This window comes from Pomacea canaliculata, linkage group LG3, assembly GCF_003073045.1.
Source record: "Pomacea canaliculata isolate SZHN2017 linkage group LG3, ASM307304v1, whole genome shotgun sequence".
In the NCBI taxonomy this organism is placed as follows: domain Eukaryota; kingdom Metazoa; phylum Mollusca; class Gastropoda; order Architaenioglossa; family Ampullariidae; genus Pomacea; species Pomacea canaliculata.
The window spans coordinates 10,107,009-10,124,576 of record NC_037592.1 but is presented as its reverse complement, the minus strand read 5'-3'; the positions used below and the strand labels follow the sequence as shown (position 1 = coordinate 10,124,576).

The 17,568-nt window shown below is 47.3% G+C and overlaps 1 protein-coding gene across 1 annotated transcript in view; it reads left to right on the top strand.

Annotated features, from left to right (window-relative positions):
* The window catches only part of LOC112559006, a 38,099-nt gene that overhangs the window by 11,662 nt on the left and 8,869 nt on the right, over positions 1 to 17,568 (top strand). The window contains exons 4-8 of the mRNA XM_025229821.1: positions 10,839 to 10,877; positions 11,418 to 11,475; positions 11,775 to 11,841; positions 11,983 to 13,596; positions 16,337 to 16,519. Of these exons, the coding sequence (XP_025085606.1) occupies positions 10,839 to 10,877; positions 11,418 to 11,475; positions 11,775 to 11,841; positions 11,983 to 13,596; positions 16,337 to 16,519 (1,961 nt within the window). The remainder of the gene's footprint in view (positions 1 to 10,838; positions 10,878 to 11,417; positions 11,476 to 11,774; positions 11,842 to 11,982; positions 13,597 to 16,336; positions 16,520 to 17,568) is intronic.

Here is a 17,568-nt window from a genome sequence, read left to right as displayed (position 1 = left end):
CTAGCAAGTCGGCCTGACATCACCTCCCCACCACAGGCAGAAAACAAGGTAAAGGTCACTCAACATCAGTGAGTCATCGTCATCGTCATCAGAAGTGATCATCGTGCAGTTTGACAGTGTGGCCTGTGTCTGTCAGCTATATACAGGAATACACAAAGGTCACAAATTCTAACAGTCACATATCTTGTGTGTAGGACTAGCGGTCACATATATCGTATTTAGAGCTATCGTTACATTTATCTTGCGGTATCTACTGCATGCTCTGGAATACTTGCATAGCAAAGGTGTCATAGATAGGAAGGCTAGCCATGTTATAATATCAGGTAACGGACAGGTGTGTCTCACTCACTTCCACAACTCTCTCTCTCCACAGTCGTAGGTCAGCGACTGTGAACAGTCTGTGACTACCCCAACCTGCGGACGGTTGCCTCCAGTATTTCAGTCTGGAAAATCTTCAACAGAATCTCGGTGATTGTAAAATAACCATGGACGTTTGTATAGGTGGATTTTGTTTGTCTGCCAAGACCAACGCTTAGCCACTTGCGAAGTGATCCGCTGTTAGTCTCGGCGAGCCGTAACAAAGAATGTGAATAAACCGGAAGCTTTGTCGTCTAATGCCTCGTTTTAGCAGTTAACTGGAAAACATCGTCTGCCAGCAGTCCAATAATACGTTCGTGAACTAATCTGATGATCTTACTGCTATAATTCGGCTATTTTTCAGTGATTGTTGTTGAGACCAGCATCCGTTATTATTTTGTTTGTGTGTCTTTCTATTTAGTAAAGCGCTTTGAGCCCACCTTGAATGGTGAGAAAAAGCGCTATATAAATAAACATTATTATTATTTCGATTAGCTAGTGTAATTATCACGGAATGCCAAAATAAAAATATGGTACAGTGATTAGTTCAGGAAATTAAGCCCCTCTCCCCCGTTCCGCGCACACATACATAAATTATAGGTATTAACACAGTCTGGTAGCGGTGTTGACAATTGTATGGCCACGCACATCGTTAGTATGTACAATTTTTAGTCTTTCTCCTGCAACCGTATGAACCAGTAGCTGATTCTCCTCCTCCTCCCCCCAAATATCGGTTATGGGCACGAGCCTACCGAAATACAGCAATTGTTATTGTACTGCAACTGGAGCATATACACTCGGCTTGTTGACGTCAGCACAAACGAGACTGAGGTTGGTGCAGGTATCACTCGACAAGTTGGAAACGCGGAGAGGAGAAAAAGAAAAGACCGATAACATTTGAAGTATTTGAACATCCCTGGGTGCGGCACGCGTATATCAGTATATCGTCTTCACACAGAAAACCCATTACTTCGCGAGGAAAGGTTGGATGGCCCCCTCATGAACATGCATGGAGGTGGCTGTCTTGTTGGCGCTTGCGATGGCAGCGGAAGTCTGACACAACAAAACAGCAGAGGTTCATTTCAGTTATTTTGGGCGAAAGCGAGCACCCACACGCAAGTGGTAAACACCTGATGCAGCCAAAATCTCTTCTTAAGTCGGTTTTGCGTTGCACCCGCGAATGAATCTGAGGTGGAGATAGACTGGCATCCATGCTGAGATGCTTCTGCAGGTGTCATCCAAACAGCAGGTGCCTATGAGTGGCCTGACTCACGTGGGACTGTCCCCTAGAACAAGGCAGCCTAATAATAGTCGTAGAACAGCGTCTTATACGACAGATTGAACTTGATGAAAATATTTGACCAACTTACTGAGTCTATGTGGCGGCAATTAGTGTGTTCTTCTCGTTCAAGGGAAAGGTCAGAGGTGCAAGTTTCATTGTCAATATGTCCTTGTCCGAGCTGGGATTCCATTCCCCACGTTCTCTTCATATTCCAACACAACCTTTTCCTCCCACGCGAGTTTTTTTTTTTTTTTTTCCTCACTGACCTGCACCGGGCATGCGCAGACGGTCTTACCTGTAAATTGTTGTACCCCTCCCCACCCCACCACTTTCCCTGTGCCTCCTCCTGCAAAACTCATGAGTGAAGGTGACGTTTGAAAGCTCTACACCTCTTTCGAAATACAGGCCTCCCAACACCATCAGTTAGTGGAGTGGTTAAGTTGTAGGTTGCCGCTGATATGTAAATAATAGAACTTCTGTCTTCTGTCAGGAATAAGTATGTCATGTGACTAGTGGTGAAGGCGCTAGTTCAAGGTCTGCTCGGACTTCTGGAACATACCTCTCCCCCTCCTACATCCAGCAGCAGCTGTGCGCGGATGGCTACCTGATTTATAGGGGGAGGTAAATGCTACCTGATTAATAGGGGGAGGTAAAGACTACCTGATTTATTGGGGGAGGTAAAGGCTACCTGATTTATCAGGGAAAGAAAAGACGACAAAAGGGGAGGCCAAGGCTCCACCTTCCTCTTTCTAGTCATAGTGAACCACGTTCACTGCTCCTACGACCACTAGGCTCTGGGATCCATTTATCTTTAGCAAAGAAAATGAGGATTGCCAGGATAATTTGCCAGAAATGTGGATCGTTGGAATAACTTGCCAAATTTTCTACTTTTTTTTATTATTGATTAAACGAATGTGGTTCGTGGCGAAAATTGAAACGTCTGGGAGATTCTTTGTCTTTGTACGCATCCCTCTTCCTTCACTTCTCCCTTTCCTGACCCAGGCTGTTTGCCGGCTTCTTCCAGTCTTTCCTACTTGCACTCTAGCAGGCTGAGAGACGGGGGAGGGAGAGGGCCATGACTCACGAGTGCGCATGTCTACAGCCAGACTGCAGCGCTATATAGGGAACGTGCATCCCTCCCCCCTGTCGGGTTTCACGTGATGCTGTCAGGCACTTGGCAACTCCTGCAGGTTTCCGCATCGCTGTGTTTACCCCTACCCATCGCCATCGCAGATAACTGCGACATCAGGCCTCGCGAACTTCGTAGTCACAACAAAAGCATTCGAAACAACAGTTATCATCCTGCCTTACGAGCGCGGCTCACCACCATGGTGGTTTTTTTTTTGTTTGTTTGTTTGTTTTTTGTGTTTGTTTGTTGTTGTTGTTTTGGAGGGGGGGGGGATGGGATGGTATCGGTTGGGAAGATCACGTATGTAAGGTGGTGCTAGACTGACATTGATTGTTGAAGAACGAGACTCAAAATCTGGATTTTCACCATCAGTTACTAATCGTTGATTGTCGTGGGCGTGCGTGAGGTCGGACAACAGCGGGGTGTTGTAAACATGGGGTTGCGTAGTGTCCGCTGCTTTGCATGGTGGTCCGTATTCTTAAAGTGCACTGGCCGACATGTGTGGAAGGTGAGGAGGACAACGTCTACGATGTTGGTTATTGGTGGGTTGACCAGAATGCTTACCTACCTGCCTATATAAGCAGCGGAAAGGGCCGGTGAGACTGGGTTTGTTTGGCGAGATGTTCCGAATGTCAGGCCGTCAGAGCTAGGTGAATACATGCACCCGGCATCTAATTAGGCATCTTTCTCTTCCTCACCCCCGCCCTTCTTCATCCTTCCCTTCCCTGACAGCAAACATGCTGGGTACAGGCGAGAAGCGAAGGCTGGGTGGATGGGTAGATGGGGTGCAGTATTTGCGGAGTCAGGACGACTTGCCTGGTGTGTGCTTGCTGGCCTGACAAACTCCCTCCGTGCTGACGGGCGATGGCTGCGGTGTGCAGCAAGTTTGTCCTCGTCTTCAAGACCTGGGAGCGCCGTGACCACCAGGAGTCAAGGATGTAGATTGTAGAGCTTCACCCACTGCTGCTGGTCACGTGTGCACGGTCTGGGCTGACGTGGCTCGAGACAACAGCCAACGTGTATCGGGAGACTGGCGCTCAAGGGCTGCATCCGATCTTATTAAACTGACGAGGGAAGTGAAAAAGGCCAAAAGCTCTGGTCGTGGTCGTCTGTTTGAACAGTAGTCGCGACAGAACTTTGCCCACACATCGTAAAGTAGAAGAAACTTCTGTGTGCTGATTACATTATCTGTTAATGATTGCACGCGCGCGCGCACACACACACAGAGCAGAAACCAGAGCTACGTAAGAAAAAATCTACTTCGTAGCTACATAACGCAGACACAAGTACTCACCCAGTCCTCGGCACATTCACATCGTCACGCAGCAGCAGGCGAGAAGTATGGAGCATTTACAGTAAAAAGTTCACATCTTTAAATCGTAAAACAAAACAATAATTATAAAAGTCAGGTTCCAGTACCTGCCATTAACTGAGAAATCGGTGAAAGCTAGTCCATCCAAACTGTGACTGGGTGAAATGCTAGCTGGTCGCTAATCACTATGCATTAAGTTAACAAAGTTGGTGTTCAAGGGATAATTAAGGCTGGTTTTTCTATATATTTATATATATATTTTACTCTTTGGGTATAAAACGAAAGTGCGCAAGCAATGTACGACCGATTTAGGAGATGCTGCGAATGGACCTATTGAGTACGCATGACATAGATGGCTTCCTCAAAACTGATTAGAGGCCTATTGTATGAGTGCAATTCACCATGCCTATGGCATTGTATTTTTTTTTTTTTTTTTAGTTGTAATATTTATCTTTGAGTTGATTCAACAGTTACACAATCCCTACAAATGTGTGAGTTACTTCTCTGTTCTTGATTATAATTATCATACAGGGACTGGCCGCATTTACTACCTGAAACAGTCCTCATATTCGCTTCACGAAGCGGTTCTCGAGTTCATATTAATGAGTAAGCGCTCAGTCGAACCGACCTTCGGCACCCGGAGATAATCTTGTGAAGCGGTTGCAATGTCACACGGCGGTGAGCAGGTACTCGCTAGACACGCCCCCCACATCTCCATCGTGTCATACCTGTTGGAGAAGGCTTTCGCGACTTTTGACTCCAGCGTCTACTTCCTTTATTACGGAGCCACAAACGTTCGGGGCGATATACCCGTAAGTACCAGTGCTATGTCTGTTAGAGAATGCGATGAGATGGCGAGTATTACGAGCAGTAGGACAGTCACTGGCTGTAAGGTTATGTTGTCTGCGCATTGAAGAAGCGTTTTTTGTTTTTTTTTGTTTGTTGTTGTTGTTGTTTTGTTTGTTTGGTTTTTTTTTTTCACTTCAGCAGTCGTGTATCAACAAGCCAGTCGCCACGCCACAATATTCACTTACCGTGTTGAGCGATGGGCGAGGATTCGTTCATGGTCATCTGATGACGCGTTCATTTCCCGTCATCGAGCTGTCAGGTGTCGGAGGCATTATTCACACTCGAGGCATCACAATCCTCCCGCTGACAGGGCAGACTCTTGTTTGGGAGTCTGGAGCCTTCCTCCCTCTCCCTCTCCCCCTCCCCCCCAGCCCCCGCTCCACCCACCTGTTGACCGCACGCGGCGAAGTTTGAGGGTGTCTCCGCCGCGCTGCCGCAAACCAAAACAGCAGGCCTGCGCGCGAGGGGGAGAGAGAGAAAAGGCAACTCGTATATACACCTTTTCGACCTTACCTGCCCGAGGTACGGTGGCGTCTCCTCCCCTCCCACTTTTCCTCCTGCGTGAGTCCACGTTCGGCGCCGCTAAGCCAGTGTCAGAAAGCCATTCCCACCTTTGCATAGCGACAGCCAACCGGTACCGAACGAGGGCCTGCATTCGGGTAGTTGGATATTAGCTGCTGCTTTGCCTCAAGATCTTGTGCTACTCTTCTATTTCTTAACCGGGTATGTTGCATAAAGAATTTCTCTTTCTTAACTTTTTTTTTTTTTGAGGGGGGGTAGGGGGTGGATCGCTCGAACTGTTAGTCGAAGGTGTTCTGAATGGAGGAAGGCGGATTGATTAGCGCACGATATTTCTCTTACAAACTTTTTTTTTTTTGTTAATTTTTAAGACATATTGGCACCTTGATGGGGTTGCTGTTGCAAACACAGCCAGTTTAGATAGGCAGGGTTTAACTTGGGCCAAACCGCAGTCTTGTATTGCGTGAGGTTGTGGCTTAGAAGGCGGCGCCACGACGCAGTGTTTGCCGAGCGCAGGCCACGAGCAGAGTGGATGGTGAGGATATATATGGTCAAAGCCCCAAACGCTCCTCGTGTCACCCAACGAGAGCTTGAAAAAAAATCGCTCCAGCATGAGTGAGAGACGACGCAATACTTTGATCACATGTAGGTCCCCCCCCCCCCACTGTCCACCCTCCAGCCTGTAAGTGTCCTCCTCCCCCAGCGTTGAATAAATAAGGTATGTATTATAACTGGCAACACGCCTGATTTTGCATGCACCTATTGAACAGGTGTGCACCAGGCTCGTCCTGCCTGGCGTTGCGATCGTTGCTGGACAGAAAAACAGTAAAGTTGTGAACAAAAAGCACACGTTGTCACCAACGTGCGAGACGTGAGTAGATGCGACAGATCGCACAGGTCCTCACCTCGGCTTATTGAGAAGGGAGGGGGAGTATGTTTGGGCTGCTTTTGGACAGAAATAGGTTAGCAGGTCGGTGAGCATTCACAATTAATAGGACAAGGAACAGATGATATCCATTATTAATGATACTATAAGGAGCACGTGACCTCGAGTGCCATCTGAACCCTTCAACGCTCCGCTGCTCCCAGTCACTCGCCCTCCCCCCGCCTCGTCACCACTACCACCACCAGACACGCATACTTGCTCAAACATGCGCTTGTGGTTTACTTATTTGACGCGTTAACACGAACGGTGATTAGACGAGAAATATGGCCTCGGTGCCATCAGCACCTTCCTCTTCCTGCACGTGACAAACGGCTGGAGTATACCGGGCTGTTTACACCTACATATGTCGGTGTAGTTGGGATGCTGTGCTACACACAGAGAGAACGTGTTTGGGTGTATGTGTTGGGGGGTGTCGCTCTGTCACAACAAGAAGTTGCAATGTGCATTAGTTTTGGCTGTTATTGAGTGTGTTGGTTACGTCCTGTCGCCTCCAATGCGGAAGAAAATAAGTGAAAGCTTCAGCCTTAGTGAGCTCACACTCGCTGGCAACCTTGTGTGTAGTGTCACCAGGAAGCATGGGCAGGCAATCGTTCCTCAAGACCAGCACTAAACATTACGCTTGATTGAATATACTCACCCCCTCCCAACCACTGGTCGGCTTTTTGAACATGTTGGGTAGCCAGCCCACCCGAATCCCCGTAGCAGGTGGGTTAGCCTGCACCTAGCTTAGAGTACACCGGCGGCATGCACCCCCTGGTTAGAATGGGGTAGAATGCACTTCGGGTACACGTAGGATAGGATGCATCCTTGGTTCTGTGTATACGTAGGGTAAGCTGTTATCGTGTTCTGGACAAGTCGAACAGCCTGCCACCCAGTGCTGTGTACGTGGGGTACTATCGTTCTTCAAGAAGGCACGGAAGTTATATCAACAGAATGGCGGAGGTGGCTTTGACTGTCAGTATCAAGAGAATGTGGATACAGGGTTAGATAGACTGCACGGGATGATTCTGATGAAAAGAAATGGAATACAAGTGGATTACATCGTCCTGCTGACATCCTATGATTACCACCTTTCAGTCAGCACTGAGGTTTTTCTCTAGTTCGCCTCTGCAGCCCCATTTCATTGTCACAGCGAGGAAAGCAAGAACAACAAAAGGAGTGATGACATCTGAGCGAGGGCCGTTATAAGGATAAGAACCTTGCTGCCTGCTCATACCTGTGGCAGTTAAGGTAAGAGGACGGGTGTGGGTGCCGGAGGACGGTGCCACTCGACTGGTCATTGCTCACCCAACCGCCATCCTGTAGTAAAACCCATTGATTGTGCCGGTCTCTAGTACAGGCGTTAAATAAATCCGCGTTAATTTATGTCCTCACAGAGCGAACCAGTCCTCGTCCCAATCACAAACTGTAGCCGGCTGGCTCGGTATCAAACCCCACCTCCCAAGGCTGTGACGTAGGTACGTGTGTTTGAAGTATTAGCATATTTATCTTGTCACAGTCGCACCTGATCCACCCACATGTCGGCAAAACTGTGCTCAGTGTGATCAAGGCACGACCTGACACGGTGACCCAGCGGGGAGAGTGGTGGTCGGTTAGGGTGGGTCCTTGTAGCGACAACGAGTAACGCCTCCTGTCTGGGCCTCTGTTGAGGGGTTACTATGTTTATCAAGTTTCCGTTACTTACACGGTTGATTAGAGATGAAGTCATACTCCGTGGCAAGGTCATTCTTTCACACGCACGTGCTAAGCTCAGCGACTTTTAAACACTATGAAGGGTTACAAGTTGATGGCAACATGGAAAATAAGCAAGGCCTAAAACTGATGAGAGGTAAATAAATAAAATAAATTATGGTCCAAAACAACCGAGACAAAGTAAAACCTTTAAGTAGGTTAGAATAGAAAACCTTCCTAGCAATGTCTATGTGGCGTTGTGGTTACTCGCAGTGCATTTCGTGTGACATGTAAAGCGTTATTTTTGGTGTGTTTAGCTTTGATGATTTTGTTTGTTTGTTTGTTTGTTTGTTTGTTTGTTCTGTAGTATAGTCAATTTTCTGTGAAGCCTTTCATGAAAACCCATTAATTGCCAAGCGAAACCATATAATCTATCTGTGTAAAGTCTTATCGATAGACACTTGCCTAATGATCTCTACCATCATAAATAAATTGATATCGACATATCGCCATTAACTTTATGCCCTTCATAGTGTTTCAAAGTTGTTGAGCCTAGCAAGTCGCTAAAGTCATTCTTGCGAAGTTTTTCCCTTCATTGACACCTTTACAAAAAAAAAATATATACCGTCCCGGTTGAACGTTCTGGTCTCAAGTATTGGCTTTAAAAAAAAACTGCAGCTTTTTTGGTTAGCCGTAACCGTAGTAAACGTTCACCTGTGTGCATTGAGTGCCTGTTGCCAACCAGTGATAACACACCTGTGGCACTGGGCATGTTGTGAGCGTGCAGTGTGCAGTGAGGGGCGCACTGTGAACTGTTGCATCCTGTGGACAAGCTGCAGCTGTCATTGCTGGCGCCATCGCACTCGCTGCCAGCAGCGCCACAGTGCGGCGAGAGAACGCAGCCACAGACGACAGATCGCTCAGCATCTGTGGCATCTGTGGCTTGTGCACTGATGTGAGTCACTGGCGCGCGTAAGGTCGGAGTTCGCATCTGTGGCTTTCCCTGTATTTCCACTTCAAATCGGTCAACGTTTGATGCTGATGTCAGCAGCAAGAGCTTCTACCGCAGTCACAGTTCTAGTCAGATGCTTGTTTGTGTGCGTATCCATACCCCAGCCACCCTGAAATTCGCAACGGGTTTAAATTTTGGGGTGAGGTTTTGTGGAGGTGGGGGATGTCAGCGACATTCTTCCCCCTTCCAGTGGAATCGGCCATGCGGCAAAATCGCTCGTTGTTAAAGGTCCTGTCCTGCCGTGAACACGGCAACACACAAAAGCTGCATACTTGGCAGTTTCACGCTTGTCCTAACATGTGTGCATGGCGAGATCAAACTCCACCTGTACAGTGTCAGGACAGCTCAATACCAGGTGACAACAGGTGTGAGGTATCCGGCGATAATCTAATCAAAGGACTGAGAGAATTTTAAAAAAAAACTTTTGGAGTAATACGTTTCTTTATATATACAAATGGAATATAATACTCAAAAGGTTAGATAAATTCTTTTTACATTTTTGTGAAAATTTCCATTGACTAAGAACAGCCATCGACTGGTCTCGCGTGACGTCACAGACCCCCGCTGACATCTTGTACTACCTACAAGAGGCTTACTTTTCCTCGTCAGTAGAGCAGCAGGCAGCAGAAACCGAAGTGAAAGGACTTGCCTGAACCCAAGTTCACTTGCTCTGTTACCTCCCACAGCGTGCGTCTGAGCCTGAATAAGAGCGGTACCCCGGTAACCGGATACAGGCTCACTCCCACCCGCTTCCAACGTTCCCTTACTCGCATTATGTCAGTGATGTGTGTAAGACTGTCTACCCGTACGTTTTTCAACTGAAAATAAAACAAATAGAATTTTTTTTTAAATGATCTATGTTTGCTCTCGGCAGATGATTTAATTAGCGGAAGTAGAGAGGCTAAAACTTCGGACAGAGAGGAGGTGGAGAAATTCCATTCCAAGCCAACTTTGTATGAGAGAGCGAACACCTGCTTGAATAACGAAAGTGCAACGTATTGGGTCGGCCTTTAACAGTCTTTTTCTTTGCTCGTCTTCTTTCCTCCATGACATCCCTGTCTATTTAAAGCAAGATACGTGTGTATCATTGGTATCGTACACTGAGTAATTTTTTCAGAAATCTGAGGCTGTGTATTCGCTGAAAACTGATGCTTTGTACAGTGGGTGAAGATTGTCACATAAGGAAAGTGATGGAGGGGAAGAAAGGGTGTGTGTGAAAAGTTCAGCAGCAATCGGGAGCGTGTCGAGTATAACTGGATGTTTATCATGCTCCCGTGCATTTCGCCATGTAGTTCATATGTACTTCCTTTTGTTACTTTTGCCAAGTCTTTCGCCTACCCTCCCCCTCTCCTCCTGCGCTTACCACCATACCGCCAACTCGATGTGCTCTATACGCCTATGTGCGGATTTTAAATTTTAAAAAAGCAAAATGTGTGTGGCTTAATGGGTTTAGACAAAAACCGGAAAAATATGCTTTGATGGGTTTGTGTCTTTCATCTTCGTTTAAAGATGTATTCGTTTTTGTGTGCGCGCGTGTTTCTCCATTCTTTATTTATATCGTTGCGTTGGTGTGTGGAAGGGAGCATTGAGTAAAGGCTACAATTTCCTCGATGTTTTGTACAGGGAGCCAGGCAACAAGCCAACATTTCATCACCAAGTCAGTTTTGTGCACTTCATATGTAGGGAGGGTCTGGAAGGCTTGTAAACAGTCAGCTCAGTAGCCAGCAGTTTATTTATAATCTTACTTGTCGTTTGTTTCAGAAACACGATCTGATGGACACCCTCCTCAGCAGCTGATTGGTGAGAACACTGTTCCTCGGCTTACTCTAATATCTACTGACCTACCTGCCATCTTGTCTGTCTTCACTGTTTACACATTTGTTGCGCTAGTTACGGCTCGTTGATTTCTCGTTAAGGGTAGACGTAAACTACGACACAAGGAATATTCAGGCAAATGGCGACCGAGGTCTGGGGATTTTTGTTTGTTTTGGGGTTGTTTTTTCGTGAACATGTCAAGGCACGTATGATGATTTGCAAAAATCAGTCTCCATTGGTCCTAATGTTCTAAAGAGCAAAGAGGAGTTGAGATGCCTAGAGGCTGACTATTCATTTAAGTTTTCCTTTTTTTTTTTTATCATTTTCTTTTGCTTTGTCTTATTCTTCCTCATGTTGTGGTGGTCTTTCAAAAGAAAAGCAAAACAAACGATTAGCTGCTGTTCGCCTTATAATCATATCGCTTCTTCCTTATCTACTGTATCCAGTGTTTGTCTTAGACATACTATGGTACTGTCAATAATATACAGGTAAACAAAATTTTAAATAATTTTTTTTTGTCTGCAGATTCAGGCTTTGGCAGCTCCAGTATGATGAGAGATGATTTTGGCACCTCTGGTGCCGGGTAAGTCGCTCAGCTAAACTAAGATCGCGATAATTATTATTTCTTGGCCTTTCTGTAGCAAATACCGCCATTTTGCATAGCATTGAGAAGTCCTACTCTTAACATGGGCTAGCAGCTCTACGCAGAATGCCGCCCTCGGCCATTTTACGTTGTTACGGCGAGTTAATGTATTTCGTGGATTAGAAAGCTCGTTTGAAAATGCGAGGGCGTGTGTATGATTGTGTGTGGGAAAGAGTTTATTGAGAGAGAAGTTGGTTCCGTTGCTATGCGCGCTAAAGGTGAACAATCCTATGTCACAGAGGGATGCAGAATGGAGACCCTTCACGTGACCCCAACGTCGCTCGCGAAGAGAGACAGCGAGAAGACGTGAGCATTTTCTTATATCTTTTCACGTCAAAAAAATGTGTGTAACGCTTTCGAAATTTGAATTTTCGCTTTCCTTCATGAATTCACATACCTCCTACTTTGCGCAGTGGATAAACTTCTATTTTTGCTTTCTTGGGACAGTTCCACTTTTCGGAGATGTCTTCCATGAAAAATCAGTTCGAGCGAGGTCCGGGCCCCACCCCAGCCCCTCGCAAGGCACTCGACGTTCGCTCCGAAGTGGCGTCTGCCGAGGGAGGGGTGTACGAGAGCCAGCCCACCACTTTCCAGCCCCAATGGCAGGAAGAGGCCGAGGAGGGCGTGTACGAGAACGAACCCGTGCAGCGCAGCGACGTCGCCAAAGAGACGGACCGCAACATCGCCGCCGAACTGCCTGCCGTGGGCATGGCCCGCAACATCCGGGAGCGCTTCCAAACGGGCAAGGTCGAATCGCACACCCCTAAGAGAGAGGTGACTCCACCCACCGCCGTAGAAGGGGGCGTGTTCGAGAACCAGCCCAGGTACAACCCTGACGTGGTGCACTCCGGGGAAGAGCAGCAGGAGGAGTTGCCAGGACAAGGCACGGCCCGCAACCTCGCCGCAAAGTTCAAGCAGCTGGAGAAGCAAGGCAGCGTGCCGTCGCCAACCCACGGAAAGCGGGAGATCACTCCTGACCGCACAGGCCGCGTGGAATACGTCTCGGAGCCGCGTGGTTATGTGGAAAAGTACGAAGGGCAGGCCGAGGCCGGAGTCTTCGAAAGCCAGCCAACCGAACGGCCGGACGTAGTCAAGTCAGACGATCTGCTGCAGGAGGCGCTGCCCGAGCGCGGTACCGCCAAAAATATTGCTCAGCAGTTCCGACAGCTGTCCTCCAGTGGCGGCGGCTCCACACCGCGCAGCAAGCGGGAGATCACCCCCGACTCCTCTGGGCAGGTGGAATACGTCTCAGAGCCCCGCGGTCACGTAGAGACCTACGAGGGCCGTGCAGATTCCGGCGTCTTTGAGAGTCAGCCCATTGATAGACCGGATGTGGTCAAGTCAGACGAGCTCCTAGAGGAAGCCCTGCCCGAGCGAGGTGCCGCCCGCAATATCGCGGCCAAGTTCCGCGAGATGGAGAGCACCCTGAAGTCGCCCCCACAGTCCCCCGCTCGCCGCAAAGAGTTCACCCCGCCTCGCGACGACACAGGTCGGACGGTGGCCGGGGTGGTGGAGAACAACCCCATTGTCTCTCCTGACGTGGTGCACTCCGGGGAGGAGGTGCAGGAGGTCCTGCCAGAGCGTGGCACGGCCAAGAGCATGGTCAACCGCTTCAAGCAATTGGGCTCTTCTTCCAGCGACGGTGGTGCCGGCCAGTCCCCGCGGCCCAAGAAAGAGTTCACCCCGCCTCCTGCCGAGTGCGGCGTCTTCGAAAACAACCCACAACAGTTCGTGCCCGATTACAACCCCCCGCCCGAGAGCGGCATCATCGAGAGTCACCCACAGCAGCGCGTTGACGTGGTACGCGGGGATGATCCACCTAACTACGAGCAGGAGCTGCCTGAGCGAGGGTTCGCCAAGAGTCTGGTGTCAGCCTGGCGTCAGCGGGAATCTGAGACCAAGGTGTCACCCACGAGCTCGGGCAGGCCCAAGGAGTTCACTCCCCCGCGGGAGGAGCCCCGGGTGGCACAGCTGCGAACGCCCAAGTCGCCCGCGCACGGAAGACCTTTGAACGAGGGGATCGTCCATCCTTCCGACCTGCCTGACCAGTACCAACGGCAGGTGAGTGGAGCTGTCGATGCATCTCAAACACACATGCACACACCTCCCAGTCGTACACACACACAGATAGATCTGTAACTTTCGAGTGTGAACTGTCATTGTCTCGCGCGCACACACACACAGGCGTGCATGCGGTCTTGCAGGCCTCCTTTGAAAAAGGCATTGATCAGGCGTATCAGATCATAAAGATTTTCAGAGAGAACAATAAATGTCCTGTTCCCATCTCATAATACTTTCTGAGATTATAGGCAGCAGGAAAGTTTAAATATTTCAAAGCGTTTCCCTCCTATGTCGGACCCCTTTCCTCTCCCCACCCCGCCCCACCCTTGCCGACCAATGCATTCGCAACGAAACAATATGTGTGTGGGTTGGTTGGTTTGTTTATGCGACATACACAGCGTCGAGACAAAAAATGGCGAGCACGCTGGGAATTCTGGGACTCGTTTCTGAGTATCAGTGGAGAGAGGTGAAACCAGATCAGGCTCCCTCTTATCTACACCCTCGGCCTCTTTCCGCCATTTCCTGCTTTCGCTCGGCCAGATTCCTTCCTCCCCAGCCCCCAGCCTCCAGTGCTGCTCGGTCGGCATCTGCGCGCGGCGTGCTCTCGCACTGAGGCTGCCCTCACACTCCTCACACAACACCTGTCATAAGCATCCCGGTCGTTTTCAAATTTCATTGGCTTTTACATTGTCACTGGGATTGACCCAGCCAAGGAGGGTTAATGCCTGATCACCTCTACCTACATGATGTAATAAATCCACTTCTGTGTGTGTAGGGAGGGATAGGCAAAGCTATCCATTTTTTCTGTCCTGTGTGGATGTGAATCGGGCCTGATAGACAGGTGGCTATGTGTGGCTAGGGCTGAGCTGCTCTCGCTCAATTAGGGCTCTACTTTAGCCGACAATTGGCCCCGAGGTTCACTTCGAGACCTCGCCATTCGAGCATCGTTCGAAACGCCGGGCTGTCGTTGTGTTGCTCTGTGAAAGTTGGACGCGAATGGTAAGCTGCAGTCTGTGATGTGTAGATAGAGACATAGAGATCCCTGTTGTTAGATGACCACACCATGTCACGTGTAAACATGAGCAAGTAAGGGAAAGGGCGTGTTTAGGATGGTTAGTTGGGAAGCTGATGGCTTCGTTGTTAAATCGTGAGCTAGTGAGAGTTTTTCAGTCATCAGAAAGTTAAGGGGTGTTGAGTCAGCGTTGTTTCCTCCTCCTGAGGACCTCATGCGTGTATTGTTTAGAATAAATACGCATGATAATAGTTTGTTGGTTTTTTTTTAATGTAAAGGCAGCGCATTATGCTTGCTGTGATTGTAGGGGATGGCATCTGCTTGTTCATAGATGTTGAGTGTGCGACTTCCATTTCGTTAGGGTAAAATGCATGGGGAAGTTGTTGGGGAAATGCGGTCCTCCATAGCTTTAGGAGAGGTTTGAGGCTAACATGTAGCAGGATGTATGCAGGGGCTGTGTCGAATTTGATTAAGAGGATTGAACTCAAGAGTTTTGACAACATTTACAGACATGAAGACAGTTAACAGCATTTAACTTAGTCTGCTTTTATTCATTATAACAAGATAATTGAATAAATGTATGTGCACTCCATAAAGCTAACATATGTCATAGAGTCTACTTAATAAAAAGAAAACTTTTAAATAGATAAAGGGTTATTTTTTATCAGATCTTTCTTGCAAGATACAAGACGGATGTGTGTGTTTCTTTGCAATTTCCTGATATCAGTATCAGCCCGTAGGACCACCAATTTCATATCAAGAGCTGGTCTCCAAGTGTGATAAAAGAGGCGAACGACAAAAAAAAAAAAGCCCGTAGGACTAGTTAGCTATCAGTTTGGGCAAAGGTTGATAAAATTCAGTAGTGTGTGCAAGTTTAAGTGTCCCAGATGCTTCGTGACAACTTTGAGTATTCAAAATCCTGATAATATTCTGCATGGTGTTAGGCCTTCTGTGGTCAGCCTGGGTAAAACAGAAGGGATGTCAGGTTGTGGTGATAGCAGTTTGCTGTTGATACCGGCACGCGTGTAACATCAGTGGAAAGATGTCACCGGCTCAGTTACAACTTTCTAGTCACTGGTGGTGACCGTAACCGAAAGCTGCCAAGTGCTAAACGATATCAGCAGAGTGATATGATTTGTGGTGTGTGTATGTGTGTGTTCATTGTTATTTTAATCGCCTTTCACGTGCATAAAAGTGCCCGACACCCTGCCATCCATAGAAATAGGGTTCCCCCACCACCATCTACTTGTGGAAAAAATAAAAAGTGGGAGCTAGGGCAGCACACTCCTTGAACAAGCGCCACGGGTCACGTGACACCAGACTGTCGAGGGGCGTCATTGAGACCTGACATTCAAGTCGATAGCACAGCACCATGTCACCCCCTGCCACACGGCCGCCTGTACACATTCTGTAGGCGATGCTTCCCCTGACGTCGACGGAACAAAGAGTCTGGAGCGAGTAGCGAGTGTTATTCTGACAGCAGGACACAGAGAACAAAGCACACACAGGAGTTATACTGATGGTTCGCTCTCTTTGTCCTCCTGATAATAATATTGTAAATGTTGGCCTCATCTCTTTCTCAGTCTTTCTATGACATACATATGGAGGTAGAGAGAGAAAACAGAACCCTGAGGCAAGCACACACACACACGCCACAGTGTTAGACCGTTAGACACTCTAGACATAACTGGAAGGTTGTGTATGTGTTTCTTTATTCTGATTTGTCAGGAGGAGCCTTCGGTGTTTGAATCTGAGCCAGAGCGCCTGGAAGGGGTAGTGAGTGAGCAGGACACCGACTGGGCTGACGGCTTGCCAAAGAAGGACACCACCAAGAAAATGCTAGCCAAGTTCAAACACATACAGGCTGAGGCATCCAAAGAACAGCCACGGCCAGTGCCTTCTGGCAGGAAGGTGAGTGGGGGGTTGAGTATGGCAGAGTGATGGTCTTTATTTAAACTTCATCTGTAGTTCATACTCATCAACTGCTGGAGGCCTTTGAAACCAGTTTTCTAGGAGATGTTGAAGTACAGCCATCCTTGCAGACATTGAAATCCTGCCCACATCTAATTTTGAACATGTACCTCAAGATTTTATTTCTGATTTCCAGGATTAGCAGTGAAGTTTTGAATATGTTTAAGATCAAAAAGAAAACAAAAAGAGTGGTAATATGAAAATGTTTAAAAAAGGCTGTTTTGTCCCATCGTAAACAACATGAATCGGAATCAAAACACATTTTGAATGGTTCAGGATACTTTTTGTGGGCACTACTGACTGAATGTTGCTACAGTATAAGATGCATTCTTTATCACTGGTTGTTTTTTTTTTTTTTTTTCCTTTCTTTTTTTATTTTATAAATATTGTATTTTCTTGATTGTTGCTTTCACTTCAGTGCTTTCTTGTGATCACCATTTCAAACTTTAATTTTCCTGCCCAGTCCATGTTTATAGAATAATGAACACAGTTTATTTGCATCCTTATAAATACCTTTATCTTAATCATAGACAAGCTCAAGAAAGCTAAAAGGAGATTTAAAAAATCTGTTTGTTCTATTTATTCATACAAAATACATATTCAGTAATAATGGACCTTTGACTGCAGCACATCTGAATGCTATTTAGTTCTCATCAAAGAAGTATTGCTTGTGCATCAGAAATTCTAAAACCTGTTTTAATATGTAGCCAGAACAGCGGTTGCTGCAGATAAATATCAAATTTGAGCTTTATCATTAAAAAGGAGCAAGTTAAAAGAAAAGTGTTTCCTAAAACATGCTAATTCTCCTTTACTTTCAAGGACAAATAAGTTCCTTAGACCACCAGGAACTAGCAAAAATAAAAATATCAACCTCCCCCCTCCCCCCTTCTTCAATCTTCCTCTAAAAACATCATCCTGGCACTTTCAAGAGATCATAATGATTTTTTTTCCCCCTAGCCTAGGTAAGTAAATGTTGTTTATGTGTTGTT